Source organism: Pelodiscus sinensis, chromosome 3 (assembly GCF_052426305.1).
Source record: "Pelodiscus sinensis isolate ZL-2025 chromosome 3, ASM5242630v1, whole genome shotgun sequence".
In the NCBI taxonomy this organism is placed as follows: Eukaryota; Metazoa; Chordata; order Testudines; family Trionychidae; genus Pelodiscus; species Pelodiscus sinensis.
In genome coordinates, this window is record NC_143054.1 from 101,219,774 (window position 1) to 101,241,402 (window position 21,629).

Consider the following 21,629-nt stretch of genomic DNA (forward strand, 5'->3'; position numbering starts at 1 on the left):
TACCAACAGGGTAGCCAACAGTTCCTTCATACATGGGATGTCCCTTGTTTTTTCATCTCTGTACAAAATCGGGAACACTGCAAAAGGCAGCAAGAAATGAATATAGGTGAGTACCTACTTCTTAATAACAACAATGATGATAAAAACAATATGAGGAGGAGGAGTGTGCAGTAGTGCTAAGAAAAGTCCTTTATTTTTGAAATACCGTATTGACAACCCCACCAATGGCATGCCAGCTATTTTCCAGGGAGCCCACCAGAGGTACTTCCTGTGAAGTACACTTAACACAAGTTTGCAGCTGCCTCCCGCCTTGCATTTTGGGGGGGTTGTTCCTTTTCGAAAAAGAGGCAGATCTCCCAAGGAGTTGCTCTCTTCTGCTGTGAGCACGTGAAGCTTCTCCTAGGCCAAAGGGAGGAGCCTTATACAGCAACCCCCTTCTACAGCGCAGGCAGCCACCAGGCCCTGGGGCGGAAAGTGGGGGTGGGGAGGGCCCGCTTCCAGCGGAGCCCCTCCTGCTTTCTTTGCTGCCTGTTAGAGCTCAGCCCCGTAGCTCCCCCACCCTCCCTACTTTAACTTGCGCTGCTTCCCTCTGTCACCAGCCAGCGCTAGTGCGTGTGAAAGGAGGAAGCGGAGAGGGGCGGGCGGAGAGCGGTAGTAGGGGAAGCAGAATCAAAACAAGCGGGACACGCCTTTTCCCGTGGCGCTGCTTCCCCCTGGCCAGGCGGCTGGGTGTGAGTGTGTGTGCGCGCAGCGGGGCTGGGCTGGCCGTGGGTGCCCGCCCGGGAGGGCAGGGAGCGCTCGGCCTGGGAGAGCCGCCGCCAGCTCCTCTCTTCCTGGGCGCCCTGTTTGTAATGGAGCCGCAATGATCCGGGGTTAGCGCAGCAGCCGCCGCCGCCGCCTCCCCCCCACCAGCAGCAGCTGCTTCAGCCTCCTACTCCAGCTCCGTGATGCCGAACCAGAAGAGCAGCAAGGGCAAGAAGAACAAGCGCGCCAACAGCAGCGGGGACGAGCAGGAAAATGGAGCCCTGGCCCTGGCGGCGGCGGGCGCTGCGATGGGAGCGGCAGCCACCGCGGCCGGGGCGGCTGGAGGAGCGGGCGGAGCGGCGGCCACGGCGGCGGCAGCCGGAGGCGGCGGGGGAGCGGTGGCTACAGCCGGCGCGGCTCCCAGCGACAGCAGGAGCGGTGAGAGGGGGCGGCGGGGCGGGGCGGCGCTGGAGGGTCCCTGGTTTGTGCAGCGGCGGCGGCGGCGTGATGAGCAACTTGTGCCCGCTCGGGCTGAGCGCGGGGCCCGCGAGAGGCGAGCGAGAGGCGGTCCCCGCGCTCAGCCCCGGCTCTGGCCGGCTGCTGCGCCCGAAGAGAGACGCAAGCGCCCGCTGCAGCCCGAAGGGCCACGCCGCCCGCCAGGAAACAACATGTCATCTGGGGAGCTGCCTGGTCTCCCCGCCCGGCAGCCGGGGGGTGGTGGGGGGGGGGGGGCTGGCAGACTCCTTGTCTTTTCCATCCCCCCCATTTTATTTTTCTTCCTGGAGCGGCTGTGTGGGCGCCCGGCGCGTGTCATGCGCGCACACCAGGCGGTGGGGAGGGGAATAAGAAGGAAAAAGAACCAAGAGGAAAAGTTACCTCGGGAAAAATATTCGCCTCTCCTTTGTGTCGGCTGGCATTGAAGGGGGTGTGTGTGTGTGTGTGTGCGGGGGTGGGAACGATCATCTCCCCACTCTGAACTCAGTGTTGAGCACTGTGATGGAGGTTAACCTGTAAGTGACCGCCCCCTTGCTTGCAAGGGTGCGTGCATGAGAGTCAAACAGGTGGAAAGCACTTTGCATGCTGCCCAGGCATTGGGGTCTGAAAGCTTACACACTCTGGTAAAGGTACATTAGTGAAGAAAAAATAACCATCTAAGAGTTGGCTGGTACTAAGGTTAGGACATAGATGTCTAGGCTCAGCACATTCTGATGAAGGTGGCTATTCTTACTGCTACATATATAGAAATGTGCTCCTATCGGAGGCCTTGGGGCACACTCACAACTGAAACATGTAGGTAATTTATTTTTATTTCTTCAGATTTCTAAAATGGAACTGTAGACATCCATCCAGTATTAATGAACTGTCAGTCAGCGACCCCTATGTTATTTTACCATTTGCAGTTCTCTTTGTAGAGTGGCCAGCTTTAGTTGCTTTAAGTGACCATTCAGAGTTATACAAACCCCAAGGTAAGCTAGGGGATTTGGGAATTTTTTTTGACAGACAAATACATTGGAATCAGTGCTTGAACTTTTTCCATTATCAGTAAGTTGGCAAGGCTAGGAGAATAGATGCAATTGGTTTTATACTTTGTCATGTCAGTTTTGCACACTGCAGTTAATTAGCAATAAGAATTTTACAAGTGTTATCACTTCATTTTGGGAGGGAGGGGAGGAGAGCTCTTGTTGCATATATTTAATGGGCATGAATATTTAACAGTTAATTACAACCCTTTTTTTTATTTCACTGGGCTTCTGTCAGATTGGTTTTATAAGAATATAATTATACTTTTTATATTTCTGTGATAAGGTTCTGGTTTTTGGTTTAAATGCCTGAATGAGAAAAACTGAAGTTAGAGAATAATTAGGGTCTTTTACCTTGATTGTTGTGCTGTGTTACAACAGAGGCTTTTATTATTATTTTTATTTTGTTCTATTTTTATTTTAAATCAGAAAATAAGTATTAGGCCAGCTCAGGTGATTTTCGTTGAGACACCGCGGGCACCGTGTTGGGGACCACGGATCTAGCTTCTCTTTAATCTCTATTATAGTCCTAGCCTTCACAGCCTCCTCTGACAAGGAGTTCCACAGGTTGACTATACGCTGTGTGAAGAAGAACTTTCTTTTATTCGTTTTAAACCTGCTACCCATTAATTTCATTTGGTGACCTCTAGTTCTTCTATTTAGGGAACTAATAAATAACTTTTCTTTATCGGCCCTCTCCACACCACTCATGATTTTATAGACCTCTATCATATCCCCCCTCAGTCTCCTTTTTTCTAAACTGAAAAGTCCCAGTCGCTGGAGCTCCATGGGAGCTTTTAGGACTCCCAGGGCTCCATGGCTGCTGCAGGCCCCCCCACTACCACCTGGCAGCAGGGGCCAGAGTCCTGCAGTCCGACCTCCTTATGCCTGGAGTCTGTGGTCCAGAACATCAGTGGTCTTGCTGGATCATGGAAGTTGCCGGACCACAGAGTCCTGGTTAATGGAGGTGTGACTTATGCCATAGAGTACCATTACCTTCTTATTCCTTACCCCCCTCACTTTTGTATAATATCATAATTTATGTGTTACTACACAAAACTTATGTTGAAAGAACATTTGGGTTGTGGAGTCAAGCATTCAAAAAGCTAGGAAGTGCCAGAATTAAGGTTCCCAGTCAAAACTTAATTCTTCCCTCTTGTGCATATGCATTGTACCACTGTCTGTGATTCCATAATGAAGACTATTTTTTAATACAGTCTCATTTTCAGATGGATTTCCTAACAGTGAAGTTTCCTCTTCCACTGCTAAGGCATTGTTTTAGTGCTGTCTTTGTAGATGGAACTATTTCCCCTGAATCACTGCAATCACTTCCTGCAGTACTTATGTGTTTGTTAGGTCTTCTATATGGGTAGTGACCTACTCTGACTGTGCTTAATTTGAGAGATCTGAATTGGACCATAGCTCAGTGTGGTAAAGCTTGAAATATAATGCCACATTATATGAAGTGACCTCATCTTTTAGACCTGTCTCAAAGGTAGTTAAAATGAGAATCATACCCATGGTGTATTGTAATGCACAATTGCGAGTGACACAACTTCTTCTATTTTTTTTACTGGTGTCTTAAAATGTGCCTGCTTTGACTCTGTTGTGATTACTGTGTGGCTAATTTAAAATAAATAACTTTAAATATAGGTATCATTCTTTAGTATTTTCTTAGAGGAAACAGTAATTTGAAATATTTGGTAAAGCACTAGCATGTGCTGAATATTAATGTCACTATTCTAAGTTTTGAAAAAAAAAAAAAAAAAGTCAAAGAAAAGTGCTTCACAGTTGATTGGAGTTTTCACATGTGAAGCCAGTCAGATTGAAAACTGACTTAGTTTTTTTATAAAAACCTCCAAAACGTCTTCCCTCCCTCCCCCCGCCCACTTAAGATAACCAACTGTATCTTTCTATACTGTTTAACTGTGACTATACAAGTTCTTAACTACTTTATTTACTTTCAATTTGAAATGCCAGCTGGAAGAAATATATAAAATACTCTTACTTTAAAATAGCAAATGGAAAAGGTAGGCACAGTGGTAGCTAAGAAATACTGAAAGCTGTGACTGGCCATCAATTACAATTTAAAAACTGATTACATTGTGGAACTAGGGTATCTAAAGAGGATCAGAGAATTTGTGTAAGAATTATATGTCAGTGGTTTAGTTTTCAAAATGAAATATTCTAATATATATATTTATGAAGGGCAAATGACAGTGGTTAAGCACTGATATATATTCTCTGTCAAGCATTCTCTGCTGTGTATAACAAATCAAATTGCATCTTGGCATTTTGATGATACTAGGTATCAGAATCTACTTGTTGAGTGATTTTAAATGGAACTGCTTGTGGAGAATAGGTACTGCTAAGTGTGAGTAGGGTCATAAAAATGACCTATAAGAAGATACTAAAACATAACTTGTGCTTCATAATTCTATTTATTTCAGTTTCAATTGAACATAACTGTTTTATGGTCTGCACCAGTGCACTTTATTTTTTTAAAAGAACCTTCATCCTGTATTTGTAGTACCTACTTGTAGGATTCTAGAAACTGCAAATACTTGCTTTTGTGAAGAAAATAGTTAATGAAATTACAAATTTGTGCAGACGGAAGCAATTTTATAGTATATAGAAACAATCTTTATCAGTATGGGTGAGGTAAGCATATACACATGCAGATGTCAGGAAAATTTAAGAATTATATGCTCTCAGAATGGTTAACTGTGGGCTGGATTCCATGTTCAAGGCCCTATATTTATTATTAGGCTGTGCTTTAGGAGGTATTTTTAAAACAGACTTCTTTGAAACTGGTGAGAGACTATTGTAAGAATTAAGAGGGGAGTTTGCTTTGCATTTAATCATTCCAGAGCTCCCTCCCATATGTCTGTAAACTGCAGCAACAAAACAATTTCTGGGCATGGGAGAGGTCTGTAAGCTCTTTTTCAACCCTCCCTTACATTATCACACAGATACACACTTTTGTCTGTTTTATGGTTGTGGATCCTGAACCTATGCTTGCTTCTCTACTTTTCTGCCTACAATACATTAAGCAAAAGTTATTGGCTGTAAGGCTGTTCATAGTTAAACAGATTCAGCCTACAGCTTAGATCACTGAGGGTACGTCTACACAGCAACATTATTTTGAAATAACTAGCATTATTTTGAAATAACTTAGTTTGCATCTACACAGCAGGTAGTTAGTTCGGAATAGAAATAGTGTCAAAATACTGTCAAGCTGGAGGACTTCTTACTCCCAACTCCTGTAACTGTCATTGTATGAGGAGCAAAGGAAGTCGGAGGGAGAGTGCTCTATTTCGAAATTAGTGCTGTGTAGATGCTTCCAATTTTGAAATAAGCAATTTTGAAAAAAGGTACACAGTTGACGAAGCTCAATTTGCATAGCTTATTTCTAGTTAAGCACTGCTGTGTAGACTCACCCTGAAATTCCAAGTGTTAGCTTCTGTTGATCCTCAGGGGTACAGACATTGGGCGTTCTGGGTATTCAGCGTGTTGCAAGGTTGGACCTAATTACAGGAAATAAATCTAAATGGTTTGTGACCTTAGAAGGTACCTGAATTACAATAACACAAAATAATGAAAAAAAGTTACAACCTTTTAATAAGAGTCCCTTTCATGGAAATTCAGGATTGTGGAAATGCAGAAGTTTTGAAGGAAACATCTTAGTTCACAGAAGTGAAAGTTTGGCAGCAGAAGCACTGGTAGTCGTGGTAGAGGGCAGACTGTGAAGATGGGACACATCTAAACTGCTGTTGTAACATGTCAAAGAATGTTTATTCCATTAGGAAGGAGGGAAAGAGAGAAAGAGGATATGATTCTACTCTATTTAAGGCTACAGCTGCACTACAGCTTAAATCAACATAAGTTGTTGCTCTGTAGTGTTTTCTGGAGAATAGTGTGGCTAATAAACATAATTTATCCTGATTTAAGCAGCAGTGTGAACAGCATTATGTTGGCAGGAGAAATATCTAGTCCTGCTTGCAGGATCTGGAATAATTAAGCTGACACGAGAACTCTCTCCCTTCCATTTAGGCTACGTCTACATTGGCAAGATTTTGCGCAAATACTTTTAACGCAAGAGTTTTTGCGTTAAAGTATTTGCACAAGAGAGCATCTACACTGGCATGTGCTTTTGCGCAAGAGATGTGCTTTTGTGCAAAAGCATCCGCGCCAGTGTAGATGCTCTCTTGCGCAAGAAAGCTCCGATGGCCATTTTAGCCATTGGGCTTTCTTGCGCAAGAAATTCATGTTGCCTGTCTACACCGGCCTCTTGCTCAAGAACAGTTGCGCAAGAGGGCTTTTTCCTGAGCGGGAGCATCATAGTTCTTGCGCAAGAAGCACTGATTTCACACATTAGAACGTCAGTGTTCTTACGCAAGAACTCCCCGCCAGTGTAGACAGGTAGCATGTGTTTGCGCAAAATCATGCCAATGTAGACACAGCCTTAGAGTAGCTACATGATAGAGCTTACAGCGCTGCTGAAAGCTCTTTAGTATAGGCATAGCCTAAGACTCAGAGCAAGTCTATAAAATTAAGTTAACCTGTTATGTTGACACACAGCCACCGCAATCACTGAATTGTTTTTTTGTGTCCACGCTACGCTCCTTGAGTTGGCAGTGCTCATCTTCACCAGGAGCGCTTTCACCAATTTAACTGCCAGCGTGTGGCACTGTGGGATGGTTTCTGAAAGTGAAGGGCAGTAACAGACAATGTAAGCAATAGGGATGTAAGCGACTAGTCAGTAGTCCAGTGGTTCCCAATTTTTTTTTTTTTTTAAATGGGACTGGCAAACCCATTCATAAACTTTTGGTGTATTGGTAATATTTTATTTGCATATTCACTATAAAGGTGGTTCCCTCTAGCACTGTCTCTGTGAAGGTAGGAGGCAGAGGTACAGTGGGGGACCTGGCATGAGCTCCTGGCTTGTTTCGTGTCCCAGATTGCTGCAGCTCTGCTTTTTAAATGACGTAAGAGCAAGGCTTTTACTACGTTTAAAAAGCAGAGCCACAGCATGGGGTGCCTCCCCTATCACCTCCTCCCCAAGTCTGCTCTTAGTACATTTAAAAAGCAGAGGTCCCGGGCTCATGCCACCCCCTGGAGCTACCCCCCTTATTGACTAGTCTATGGAAGTTTAATCGACTACTCAATTAGCTTATTAATCTCTACTTAACATCCCTAGTAAGCAACACAGTGTCTCGACTGACATTGTGTCAACCCAGCTACATAGATTTAGGTGCTATGGCTTTTGCAGAAGGAGAGTTATAAAGTGTATTGGGCAAGCAAGGTCAGTGGGAGCTCTATAGTAAGATACAGTAATCTCAGTGCAATGACCCCTTTATTCATCTCACAAGTTGGAATTTCACACTAGTAGCCTACTAGGATTGCAGAACTGGAAACCTACTTTAATTATTAGGTGGCTCTTTGCTTCCTGAAATACAGGGATTCATTTTCTGAAATACTTTAAATACTTAAAGCCCCTAGGGAAGGCTACATAGAGGGGAATTTAAAACATCTTTACATCATGAAGTTGTGTGTGTGGGGGGTTCTTATATGTGTTTGTCATTTTATTTTTCTCCGTCAGTAGAAACAGGTTAACATGTCTTACATCTGGGACGACTAATTTTAAGTTGCCTGTTTTAATCACCAATTTTTATACTGGCTAAATTCTGTAGTCTGGATCTCAGTAGGAAGCAGTCTTCAATTGCGTTTTTCATTCTTAAGGAAAAGTTCATTCTTAATCGATTCATATGAAAGCCAAAATATCTCTTATTTAAATAAGGATATATCTTGGCTCTCTGCACATTTATTCCAAATATTAATGTTTGTGAATATTATTCAATATAAAAGTATTTGTTCAACGGTCACAAAACAAAACCAATATATGAAAACACTTGCATGGAATCAAGGCTTGTTTAAACAATCATACCTTTGATGAATCAGTTGACATTCATGTCTCTGAAATGTAGCCATGTCTGGGCATAAACCTAGAAGCCATTCTGTTACAGCAATACATGTTCATTTCCCTTCCTTAAAAGAATTACAGAACAAAAGAGAACAGCAGCAACTTTAGCTAAAATTATAGGTGAGCAGAACAGAACTACTTAAGTTGGCATTTAGCCAAGACTCCTAAATGTCACAAAGTTTTACTAAATGAATGCTTTTATGACACAGACATCTATAATTCGTTAGTTTTGACAACTATTCAATACCAGGACTGAAAGAGACCCATTCTGAAGTGCATATTGACTTTCAGAACTGGAAAGTTGAACCATTGAATGACAAGTGGTCAGACAGCCACCTGGAAGCAGATTATGTTTAAATGGTAAATCAGCTTTAGGTACAAGGCCAGTATTTTCTTTTTGACTACAGTAGTCATATTTGCTAAACAGAGTGAGAGAAAATAAACAGTCATGTTTAATGAAGAAAATGAAGCTGAATGTGGTGAAGTGGGATTTGTCTGTCATGTTTAAGAAGTCTTGGCATGCCTTTGTGCTTTGCATCGCTGCCCAATGGGTGTAAAAGGGTTAAAGCTGCTCTTGGAGCAGAGTAAGAGAAATAAGGAGTTTGTGTGTTACAGCTGTCAGGGGTGAAATGAAGGGTCTGAAACTGGCCAATATCAATTGAAAATCTGAAAAGACAAGAGGAACCCCAATGGCCAGGATATTTGCAGCACCTCTAGGGAAGGTGATTCCGTCCCTCCCCAATCAGGGAAGCAGAGCATAGGCGGCAGCTTGAGAACAATGGGGAAAGTTGTCAGGTGGCTAGGTTAAGGGCTGCCCTTTCTGAGAGGCAGAGTTCCATCTTAAGACCAGTGGTCTCCAACCTTTTAAAGTATGAGATTACTTTTTGAATTTAAGTGCAATCCAGGATCAGCCTCAAACCCAAATACCTTTGCTCCACGTCCTCCGTGCCCCTTCTCCAAGACCCCACTGCTGCTTACTCCGACCTTCTTCCCTCCCCCATCCTTCCTCCCTTTCATCAGGTGGGTCAGGGTTGGAGTGCAGGCTCTGGTTTTAGGGCTAAGGGATTTGGAGTGTGAGAGGGGCTCTGAGCTGAGCCTGGGGCAAGGGTTGGGATGCAGGAGGGGGTTCAGGGTAAGGCTCTGTAAGGGAATTTGGGTCTAGTGGGGGACTCAGGGCTAGAGCAAGGGCTTGGGGTGCAGGACGGGGTACATGACTGGGACAAGGATTCAGAATGCAGGCTTCAGCTGGACACTGCTTACCAATGGTGGCTCCTGTGGGGTGATGCAGTGTGGCTAAGGCAGGGTCACCCCTGCCCAGGCCCTGTACCACTCTCAAAAGCAGCCAGCAAACTCCCTCCATTCCAAACCCTGTGGTGCCCCACACCCCCGTTCTGTGACGATAGGATATAGGATGCTCCAACGCAAAGGGTAAGAGATGCGCTGCAGTGGGAGGAGGGGCAGTTGAAGTGCTGCACTTGATAGTCTCTTGGCCAAACCAGTCAGAGGCTCCAAGATCTACCAGTAGATCCTGATCTACTGCTTGATGACCACTGCCTTAGACTGACAAGAGAGCTAAAGCCAGCAAGGAATTCCATGGGAGCTTGGCTAGGTGGAAGGCTTGCTTGGTCAGAATGCACTAGGTCTTAACCTTTATTTCTGTATGCTAACCTAACCATGTCCAGATGCTGTCTTTCAATTGGCTAATAAATTCTGTGTTTTGAAGAAAGCTCCCTAGTGTGTCTGCAAATACTTCCTGTGGTACGTGAGTACGTGTACAGCAAGAGTTTTATTTAAGTTGGACTTGGTGGGTGGAGCTCATGATGTAATGCAAGAGTGCTCAAGCCCGGAGGCTCGTTCTAAGAGGCTGTGAGGTCACATGGCCTGCACTTTAGGTAGGGTGGAACCTCTTGGATAGGATTTCCCCAAGGGACTATTTAAAAGCTGGAGGATAACACAGTTCCTGTGGATCCGTGACAGCAGGATAAAGCTCTGCTCTTTTCTCGTTCATTCAACTCAAATATTGAGATTTTGAAAAAAGCTCAGTCACTTTCATAATACTGGCTATAATATTCCTTAAAACAATTGCTTGGTGTTTTGGAAAACAAGCCGTATTGCTGCACGTGTGAAGTATTCTGTTGGGATAATAGCATAGACATGCAGTGCCTTTAATACTGATTCAATATACTAAACTAACAAGGTTTCACAGGTGGTTTAATTTCAATAGATTTTTTTTTTTATTTTAGTGAGCTGAGTTCTGGAGATGGAGGTTGGTAATTCAAAGGTAAATTTAGAACTTGTTTAAATTAAATTAAACCATCCATTCAAAGCAACCATTGATATTTTAAGCCACCATGACTTATGTAGCTTCAATGTGTAGAAAGGGAACACAAAACAAACAAAATCTAATTTTTCCCTTTTGTTGTGAAGTTCATATGTGAGACAGCTATTAAAATATTATTGAAATTCTTACATTACTAACCCCTTGAAAAAGGGACTTGTCAGGCTTATGGTGGGTGTCAAACTATACACTGACAATAAACCATTCTGTTTGAGGAAACTGTCTCTTTAAAAATAGCTCAGAGAACTAAAATCGAAACTTGAATTGTTTAAGCCAGAAAATGCAAATATGTGGTTGCTATATCAGTAATAACTGATGAGAATGATATATATATATATATATATATATATATATATATATATAATCATTACATGTACTTAAATAATAGTACATATGCACATATAGTATTTTGTTGTACTGTAAATAGTAATGTAGACTTTACATATAAAAACAATCAAATTTAGGGTGAGTCACTCACGCTGTTGCAATGGTTCTCAAACTTTTTGGCCTGTGGCCCACCCTGCTCAATGCAAACCTTTCTGTGGACCACCAGCCACCTACTCCAAATTGGTGAAGGAGGAGGTAGGGATCGGGAGTCTAGGAGGGAGGGTACAGGAGTGGGCTGAGTGTGGGGAAGTCTGCACAGAAGGGGGCGTAGCGGAGTGGAAGTGGGGATCTGGGCTTGAGAGGGATGCGGGTTTGCTTTCATGGCTCTGCACCCCTTCACTGCTCCTAAAGGGGGAGGGGAGAGAGGACAGCAGAAGCGGCATTGCGCTGAGTTGCTTCCTGCCCCTGTGAGCCAGATCTGGCCCAAGAGGCTCTGGCTTCCCCCCCCCCGCTCCCCTCTCCCCGAATCAGGAAGCCAGCACTGAAGCTCCAAACTCACGACGGGTGCAAGGCTGATGAGCCAGTGCAAGCTTTCCACTGTGGTGGGAAAGGATAAGCCCCAAACCCTTGGGCCCCCACCCACAAGACAGTCATGAACCACTAGTGGTCCATGGACCTCACTTTGAGAACCACTGAGCACAGGCTACTTAGATACTTTGCTGTAGTGGGGGTAACTGCAAGGACCCGATGCGAGACAGGACTGAGCCAGCCTGCCTGCCAGTCCTTAAGTACTTTTAGTGTAGAGTCATAGCAGGGGTAGCTGCCGGGACCTGGTGTGAGCCAGGACTGAACCAGTCTGCCTGCTGGCTCTTTAGGTACTTTTAGTGCAGAGCCACAGTGGGGGTAACAGCTGGGACTGAGCCAGCTTGCTGGCCAGCCTGCAAAAATGTACTTGTAGAGTGACAGGGTTAATACTTTTTGGTTAATCATTTAACCGGATATGCTAGTACATCCCTAGTATACATATCTCTGGTTGAGGACCACTGTCTTAAATGTTATTGAGCTTCTTAGAAGTCATGTATATGTGAGAGTAACAACATAGTAAAAAAGCCCATATCAAGACGCTAACATGTAACATTTCTTCAAGGAAATAGAAACTAATTCCCATCCCTAAGTAAATTAAGGAAATAGGAACATTTATTAATTCTATTGATAAATATCTTAATGTACCTATCTGTGCACATCATCATTCTTTGAGACCAAGTTTAAGTTATTTCCTCTGGTATCAAAATTCAAAGCTTAATTGTTACATCATAGACAACCATGATTTAGGATGGTAAGACCCCAGTTATATGATGATCAAGTTTTACTTGATATTGTCTCAGATTTAGTTGAAATTGTAATATAATATGATTTGTGATAGCTCTACACTCAAATTGAAGACTGTTTCAGATCAACCAGTAATGAGTTTAAATAGATGATGATGTGAATGTGTGGTAGTATTGCACTTTCTGGCAACACATCCCTTCTATCTTGATCCTTCTGAACCTGGCTGGTTTAGTGACCATTTTCCTAAGCCACTACACTCTATAGAGTGTAGGGAGTACATGGGAGCACACATGGAGCCTAAAGTTTAAAAATGTACAGATTTGAGATGTTCTTAGATTTGTTAGCTAAAAAGACTGGCTTAGGTTCGGGAATCTCCCTCACATCCTCTGCCAGGAGGACCAATGCAAAGAATTCATTTAGTTTCTCCCAATTGCCTTGTGCTCCTTTAGTGTCTTGATTAGGGATGTAAGTGACTAGTCAACTACACGAGAAGCATAGGCTTTTTGGCTAGATGAGTTGACTAGTTGCTCCGCCCCTTGCTGCCCCTCTATCAGAGGCAGCAAAGGGAGGCGGGAGCAGGCACCGGTGCTGGGGGGAGCAGGCTTAAAAGCTGGTTCCTCCCTGCACTGTCTCTGCGGAGTGTGTGTGTTGGTAGCAGGGGAGGCAGAGGCGCAGCAGGAAATTGTGCAAGTAGGGCCTGAAGCAGTACCCATTCATGCCAGTCTGATTGCTGTGCCACTGCCTTTTAAATGTAGCTAGAACTCTGAAGGCAGAGGCGGGCACAGCGGGAACCCAGAGCAAGCGGGCACTGAAGCAGTCCCTGCTTGCCCCAGGTTCCCTGCTGCACCTCTGCCTTTTAAATTTAGTAAGAGCTGCGGGCAGGATAGCAAGCACCCCACCCCAACCTTTATCAACTAATCAAGTAGTCAATGGAAATTCTATTGACTACTCAATTAGCTGATTAATCGAAATTTAACGTCCCTAGTCTTGATTGTCCATTCTCTGAGTGGTTGTAGAGCAGGGTTTCTGCTTCTGATGTACTTGAAACTTATTTTGCTATTACTTTTTGAGTCTTTGGCTATCTGTTCTTCAAATTCTTTTGTGGCCTTCTTAATTATCTTTGTATACTTCATTTGCCACAGTTTATGTTCCTTTCTATTTTATTCACTAGGATTTAACTTCTACTTTTTAAAGTATGCCCTTGGGTCTCTTGCTGCTTCCTTTATTTTGTTGTTTAGCTACAGTGGCACTTTTTAGGTTCTCTTATTATATTTATTTAATTTGGGATATACATTTAAGTTTAGCCTCTTGTGATGTTTTTAAAAAGTTTTCATGCAGATTGCAGGTGTTTCACCTTTGGCACTGTACCTTTTAATTTCTGTTTAACTAATTTCTTCATTTTTGTGTAGTCCCCCTTTCTGAAATTAAGTGCTTCAGTGTTGGGCTGCTGTTTTCCCTGCCACAGAGTTGTTAAAATTTAATTACATTGTGATTACGTTACCTCTGCTATATTTACCTCGTTGACCAGATTCTGTGCTCCATTTAGGACTAAATCAAGAATTGCCTCACTGCCCAAGAAGTAGTCATTTAAGATGTCAAGAAATTTTATTTCTGCATACGGTCCTGAGATGATATGTACACAGTCAATATGCAGTAGTTGAAATTCAAAGTTGAAATTCAAGTGCTTGTCACTACAATCCCCTGTCTCAGTTGCCTTTCATACTCTGGATAATTACAGGCCCACCATTCTGACATTGATCCTGGATAAGATAATGGGGCAGCTGGTATGAGACTTAAGTAAAATTAGAAGGCAAAATAAATTAATGGCAATCAATTTGGGCTTATGGAAATAGAACTTGTCAAACAAACTGGATGTTTATGAGATTACAAATATGGTTTTAGATGTTAATGCAATATAGTTAATATTTCTGTAATGTGTTTGACTTAGTATCGTACCTACCTTTTGATTTAAAAAAAAAAATCTACGCATATAAAATGAACATGGCACATGAAATAGATTTAGTTAATACATTTCAAAATGCAGAAGTAAATAACTCCTCATTGAGCGGGTTTGTTTCTAATGAGGGGTCTCACAGTGCTCAGTTCTTGGACCTACTTTATTTAATCATTTTATCAAATTACCTGGAAGAAAACCTATATCATCATAACGTTTGTGGATGACACAAAGATTGGGAGAGTGGTAAATGACGAAGAGGATGGGTCAGTGATAGAGCAAACTGGAGAGCTTGTTAAACTGGGCACAAGCAAACAATGTGTATACATTTAAGAACAAAGATTGTAATATGTAATTACAGGATGGTGAAAAGCAATGACTGGAAAAAAAGTTTGGGGAGAAGGTGGATAAACAGTGGAACATGAGTCTCTAGAGCAGCACTGTGCCCAAAAGGGCTAATGCCGTCATTGGAGGCATACGTGTAATCTCAAGTAGCAGTAGAGAGAATTTTTATTTCTGTATTTGACAGCAGTGTGATCACTGCTGGAATATTATGTCCAGTTCTAGTGTCCACAGTTGAAGAAGGATGTTGTTAAATTGGAGCAGGTTCAGAGAAGAACTATGAGAATGAGTAAAGGATTATGAAATATGGCTGATAGTAGTAGACTCAAGGAGCTTAGTTTGTTTAGCTTCACAAAGAGAAGATTAAGGAGTGACTTGGATATAGTCCAGTGTTTCTCAAAGTGAGCTATAGGCCCACTCTGAGGGAGCTGCTAATGGGCTGCTCTAGTTTGTTTACTTAACGGCTCCGCAGCCAAGGAGCTTTGCTACTCCCATTGACTGCAAATGACAGAACTTCCCTTCTGGCCTAGAAATGTATAGATTCATTCTTACCCTAATGTTCTGGAGAACAATCTTCCTTCCTTCTGGGATCAGATTAGCCATAATCCAGTTCCCAAAAGAGATACCTATTCATCTGCTGTGGGGTTGGGGACTCCCTAACCTTCTTTTTGGAACTGTGCATTTCATCCTGATCTCCTATGCCTGCAGATGCAACCAGCTAGTTCAAGGTCTCTTCAGCCCTCCTGGAAGAGGTTCGCGGTAGAATTCTCCTCCTCCTTTGAGAGTCACCCATCACAGTCATCCAGCCATACCCTTGAAACTTGCTAGGTGGATTAATTACCCCAGACTCTTGTGTTGGCTGAGTAGAAGAGAGGGGAGGGGAGCCTTGCCCTACCCACCAATCAAGGCTCCAGTAGATTCTTCAGAAAACTAAGGAAGACCACGTTTCACAGGGAGGGGGAAGGGAATAAAACCAAACCCCTTTCAAAGAACTATATCCATCATGAAAAAGTGCATTTCCCCCCCCCCCCCCCAAAAAAAAAGGTCATGGAGGAGGGGAGACAAGCTTAATTTAAGAAAAATAATCCCTCTTTCTACTTTGCAATCGCCTTTAAAATATCCACTAAATATAAAAATAAATTACAAACAATGAAAAATGTCTGTGTATGCCTCCCCCGCCCCACCCAAAAAGCATGGAAGTACCCTTTTTTTTTATGTCTAGCACTTACCTTATTAATGCCATTTTTTGTTTGCAAGCTCATGCAGCTAAGGCACTAGTCTTGTCAAATGTTTATGGATAATTTATTTTTGTGTTTGTTTTGCATTCAGCAAACTGAACTATAGAATGTTTTATGAGGCTGGGACAAAGGGAATTTTTTTATCGGCTTTAATGATAAGGACTCTGTTCCACAGGCTGTTCTAATTTAAAAAAATGGAGAACTCTGGCCGTAAAATTAAAACCATCATTATATTATTGGCCATCTCAGTTGTATTTGTGTACACAAATATTAGAGAGCACTTTCATTTTTAGGAGGTTTTTGTACTTTTGGTTTCTTTCCTTCAAAATGATATAAAAGACTGAATACAAAGTAGATGAATTCTGAAGGATGTATGAAAGAGAGATTTTCACAGTAGTGCTTAAACCCCCCCCATTTCAGTATTGGGTTTATGATTATGTGCCTTTTATGGTTTAACTTCAGTTAGATCCTTTGAGATAAATAGAATATTATTGCCTAATATGTTATACAGTAATTCGAAGCTACACTTTTCAAATCTTAAATAACATAAAAGTATTACTATCTGCTAGAGCAAAAGAAAAAATCCTGCACAAGCATTACTTGATGTGGTATGAGGTCTGTTGAATTGAAGGGGGCAGTATCGGATGAGTAGTTGGTTGGGAAACTCTTGAGTTTTTTGGGTCCAAAAAGATAAGTTGCTATTGATTGATCATCTTAGTCCAAGTTGGCATACTCAGCAATACACAGGAGCACTTGAAGTTTTAACAGCGACGGTAACCAGCAAAACAATTTGAAGACTAGAAATATAAAATCCAACAAAAGCCCACCATAGTTTCTGTGAGCTTTGTAAGTAGTAGGTAAACAAATCTTGTATTGATGGGATACACTTCATAAATGATGCCAGAGAGATACCATAGCTGTATCTCCTGATGCTATCTATCCAACTTTGTACTTGTCTTTTCCTCTTGGAATTGGATATGTTTATACCCAGGTAATGCATTCTGACATGGAATGTATGCTCTTCACACTTTGTGAGAAAAGGTATCTACATCTCAAACTGCCATTGCAGTGGATACCATTTTTGACATTAGGAATAGAGAGGACAATGATGTAATACAAGATTACAGAGACTTGATTGACCTCTTACGCTAAGAGGTGGGTTTCTTGAGAGGAGAGTTGAGGCACATTGATGGAGCAGCAGGGGTAGATTCCCCCCCACCCCTGCACATAATCTGCATATGTGTTTTGGATAAAGAGGGCTCTAGAGAATTCAGTTTTGTACTTTTAATAAATGTGTTGAAGTTTTTATGGGTTTTATTTACCCTTTTAATGGAACAAAATAGGAACGGGAAACAATGGCACTAGAATTGATTGATTAAAATGAACTGTGTGTGTCTATGCATGGCCACTGTGTAAGAGTTTCTTAAAGTGGAGATGGCTATTTAAGAGTAATATAAAATAGTCTTAGCATAATGTTTTTAGTGATGGCCAGAAGCAGCTGAAGCTGAGCTTTTTCCAAATTTTTTCTGAATGCGCTGAACAGCACAGATCCCCGTAGAAATCCTTAGGAAGCCCTGCTATTTACTGCTCTCCATTGTGAAAACTTGTTTACCTATCTTTTAATCAGATACTGATCCATGGGAGGCCCTTCCTTATCCCATGACTGCTTACTTTGCTTAAGAGCCTGTGGTGAGGGATCTTGTTGAAGACTTTCTGAAAGTCCAGGTACACTATATCAACTGGATCACCTGTGTCGGCATGCCTGTTGATCTCCTGAAAGAATACTGATAGACAAGTTGGGAGGCATGATATTTTTTTTACAATACCCATGTTGACTCTCTGACATAGTGTTAAAGTGTGTGTGTGTGTGTGTGTGTGTGTGTGTGTGTGTGTGTGTGTGTGTGTGTGTCTGATAATTTTGTTCTTTATTCTGGTTTCAATCGGTTTTCTTGGTACTGTATTATTGGGGAACGTCAAGGAGACACAAGTTTCTACAATGCCTATTATATCAATATCCTCATTAAATACCAGGTACTCCAGTTCACCCCTCTCAGTATTTAGACTCCTAATATTCGTATATAAGCACTTTTGCATTTGATCAATATTCAGTGGCACGCCTTCACGTATTATACATAAATGGGAGTCTTATACATTTGACTGTACCTCGCTAGTTCCTACCGTGCACTTTTCCCATTTTTTTTTCCCTGTCTTCTTTATGAGGCTGTTGAGTTTTCCCTTTAATTAATTGATCCCTGAGGGATGTCTTTGCCTGAACCCGTGGGCACCTGTTGGCTTTCCCCCAGTTTGGGATGAAATTCCCTCCCCACCAGGCCTGCCCCCTTGGATAGAATTCTACTACGGAGTCCAGAAGTTCTAGCAGCTCACCTGCTGAGCTCTCTGATCCTTGATCTGTGCTTTCTTTTGCTCTGAAGAAGGGTGCTTTTATCTGAATGCAGTACAGGTTTGAACCTCTCTAGTCCAAACAAGAGAATTTTCTGGACCATGGGAGGTCTATATTGCCTAGTGGTATTACCAACACTTCCACTGCTTACTGGGCTCTTAGAAGACATTTAGGGGTACATTAGAGCTAAATATCAGCACAGAACACTGAGAGCTGGGACTGGTGGCTGTTAACAAACTTTATGGGACCACAGGAAACTTGGCCATACCCATGAAAAGTGGACATTTGGCTAACTAAAATAATTCTGGATGACGGATGTTTCTGGACAAGAGAGTTCTGAATTAGGGAGGTTCAACTTGTAGTACCTAGGGACCAGTGAGACATCAGCCTGATCTGCTGAAATTCTGAATGATTTCTGGGAACGGAAGCAGAGTGATGAAGTGTAGAGTAAGAACAATTATGGGCAGTGAAAGAATATCCTATATAGTATGTTCAGTGCCTACAGTTGTTGATGCTTATACCGCTGAATCTCAGAGGCTGTGTCTAGACTGGCTGGTTTTTCCAGAAAATCAGCCGCTTTTCCGGAAAAACTTGCCAGCTGTCTACACTAGCCACTTGAATTTCCGCAAAAGCACTGACTTCCTACTGTAAGAAATAAGTGCTTCTTGCAGAAATACTATGCTGCTCCCGTTCAGGCAAAAGTCCCTTTTGCGCAAAAGGGCCAGTGTAGAGAGCTCAGATTTGTTTTCCACAAAAAAGCCCCGATCGCGAAAATGGCGATCGGGGCTTTTTTGCGGAAAAGCGTGTCTAGATTGGCATGGACGCTTTTCCACAAAAAGTGCTTTTGCGGAAAAGCATCCATGCCACTCTAGACGCTCTGTTCCGAAAATGCTTTTAACGGAAAACTTTTCCATTAAAAGCATTTCCGGAAAATCATGCCAATCTAGACGCAGCCAGAAGGTTTGCCCAAGGTTTATCATACTGCAGAAATCCTAAATGTTAGAAGTTGCAAAAAAAAAAAATAATCACATTCAGCAATCCAGAAGGTAGCAGCAGTGCCACTTCTAGCCTTTTGCATCTTCAGTTACAAGGTCAAAAAACAGCCAAATGATTTTTCCATGTATTACAACAGGCATTTAGATTAGGGGAAAAATACATAAGCCATAAAAATGCAAAGCATGTGTACAGGAGCAGGTATTTTCATATGAGAGGGAATTTCAAATGGACTGCTCTTGCTTGAGAATGTAGCAAAGGCTGCCAGTCGAACTGATTTGAGATTCACATAAAGGTAAATCAGGTCTTGAATCAGTAGTAATCTCTGAAAGCCTTTAGTGTGGCTGAACTGATGTAGTGGGGGTGGGGAGGAGGAAGCAGGCTGCCTTCAGGAAGCCCATGCAGGAGTGGTGGCTGTGCCAGAGCTCTCTGCATCCTGGCCAAAGATGGGTAAGGTGAATGTGCAGATCTGCAGCCACCCTGTCAAGGAAGCATCTGCAATCAAGCACTAAGGCTGTTCTAGGCTTCAGAGTGTAGTCATGGCTATGGATTTTCAGATAAGGTCTTTTTTTTTTCTTTTGATTCCCATGGTGCAGCCTATGTAGACCCTGTGTACACTTGCTGTGTATAGGCGTTAGGACTGGTGCAACACTTAGAAACAACAAAAGAAAAACTGTTAATAATAACCAGAGTTACAATAAGGCCCTCAGCCTTGCAAAGCCTTACTGGGTGTCACTTTACGTCCCTGAACAGTGCCATTTGAGTGGGACCATTCATGAACATAAAGTTATGCAGGTGTTTAAGTCTCTGTAGGCTCAGAGCCTAATGTGGTATTATTTTCTAATCCTGGTTATGTTGCAAAAGTCTTTCAGTTTGTAAAACTGACTATAGATAAATCAGCAGTTGTGGTAGTAGATTGCTTATACACCTGAGTACGCAAACCTAGAAGGAGAACTTGCTGTGCAAGATAGTGCAAGCCTAAAATAAGTATTGCGGATATATTACATTCAGTATAAGTTACTAATGTCTCTATTTTGTGTCCCACAGAAGCACCTTGTGCTACTCCACTGATCTGTAGCTTTGGAAGGCCTGTTGATCTAGAAAAAGATGACTACCAGAAAGTTGTATGCAACAATGAACATTGTCCTCACAGCACCTGGATGCACCTTCAATGTTTTTATGAGTGGGAAAGCAGCATTCTTGTTCAGTTTAACTGCATTGGCAGAGCAAGGAGTTGGAATGAAAAACAGTGTCGTCAGAATATGTGGACAAAGAAGGGATATGATCTTGCTTTTCGCTTTTGCTCCTGCCGATGTGGGCAGGGTCACTTAAAGAAAGACACAGATTGGTACCAAGTGAAACGGATGCAGGATGAGAGGAAGAAAAAGTCTGTGTCAGAGAAGAGCACAGGAAGGTCCATGGCAGAGTCTATGGAAGATGCTAAAAAGTGCAGGCCTGTCAACAAACCACAAAAAGGCCTAAATCATGACATCCAGCGAAGGCATTCAATGGACAGGCAGAACTCTCAAGAGAAAGGCATAATTAGTGGGAGCTATGCAGTTCGTTCTCCCTGTGGCTCTCCTGGCCAGTCCCCTCCTACAGGTTATTCTATACTTGCCCCTGCACATTTTAGTGGCCCCCGTTCTTCACGATACTTAGGAGAATTTCTAAAGAATGCAATTCACTTAGAACCTCATAAAAAGAACATGACTGGTGGTGGCATGTTCAGGAATGCCCATTTTGATTATGGGGCATCTGGTTTGCAAGTGCATAGGTCAGGACATTTTGATGCTCCTGTACAATTTTTGAGAAGGCTTGACCTATCTGAATTACTTACTCATATACCTAGACATAAATTGAATACTTTCCACGTACGGATGGAAGATGATGCCCAAGTAGGTCAAGGGGAGGACCTACGGAAATTTATTCTTGCAGCACTTAGTGCCAGCCACCGGAATGTTGTAAACTGTGCGCTGTGCCATAGGGCACTGCCAGTATTTGAACAGTTTCCGCTAGTGGATGGCACCCTGTTTCTTAGTCCATCAAGACATGATGAAATTGAATATGATGTTCCCTGTCACCTTCAAGGTACAGGTTGTCTGTCAGTTGTGTTGGGTGTCTTATAAAATGTTGACATGCTTTTTGTGTATATCATTTTAGATTTATATCTAAAATGTAAACAGCAAATGTTTTTGTAATTCCTCAGTTCATTTCCATTCTATCATTGGGTCAAATCTGAAGTAACAATGTTTGATACAAGTAAGCTTATCAGAAATGGACGTGTTATATATTCTGGAAGGCATAAATGTGTATATACCTTGCTATTAGTTCTACAGGTGAGGGGTTTTTCCTTCAGGGTTCCAGGTACAATGGGTAACTGTCAGCCACACTGTATAGCACTGTACCTACACTGCCTTATTTGCTGTGAGTCTTACAGTAAGGCATTGTAAGTCACTATAA

At 42.5% G+C, this 21,629-nt stretch overlaps 1 protein-coding gene across 1 annotated transcript in view; it reads left to right on the forward strand.

Moving 5' to 3' along the window:
- Positions 1-426: 426 nt before the first annotated feature.
- The window catches only part of HECA (HECA ribonucleoprotein granule regulator), a 32,978-nt gene continuing 11,775 nt past the window's right edge, over positions 427-21,629 (forward strand). The window contains exons 1-2 of the mRNA XM_075924306.2: positions 427-1,182; positions 20,217-21,257. Of these exons, the coding sequence (XP_075780421.2) occupies positions 948-1,182; positions 20,217-21,257 (1,276 nt within the window). The 5' untranslated portion in view covers positions 427-947. The remainder of the gene's footprint in view (positions 1,183-20,216; positions 21,258-21,629) is intronic.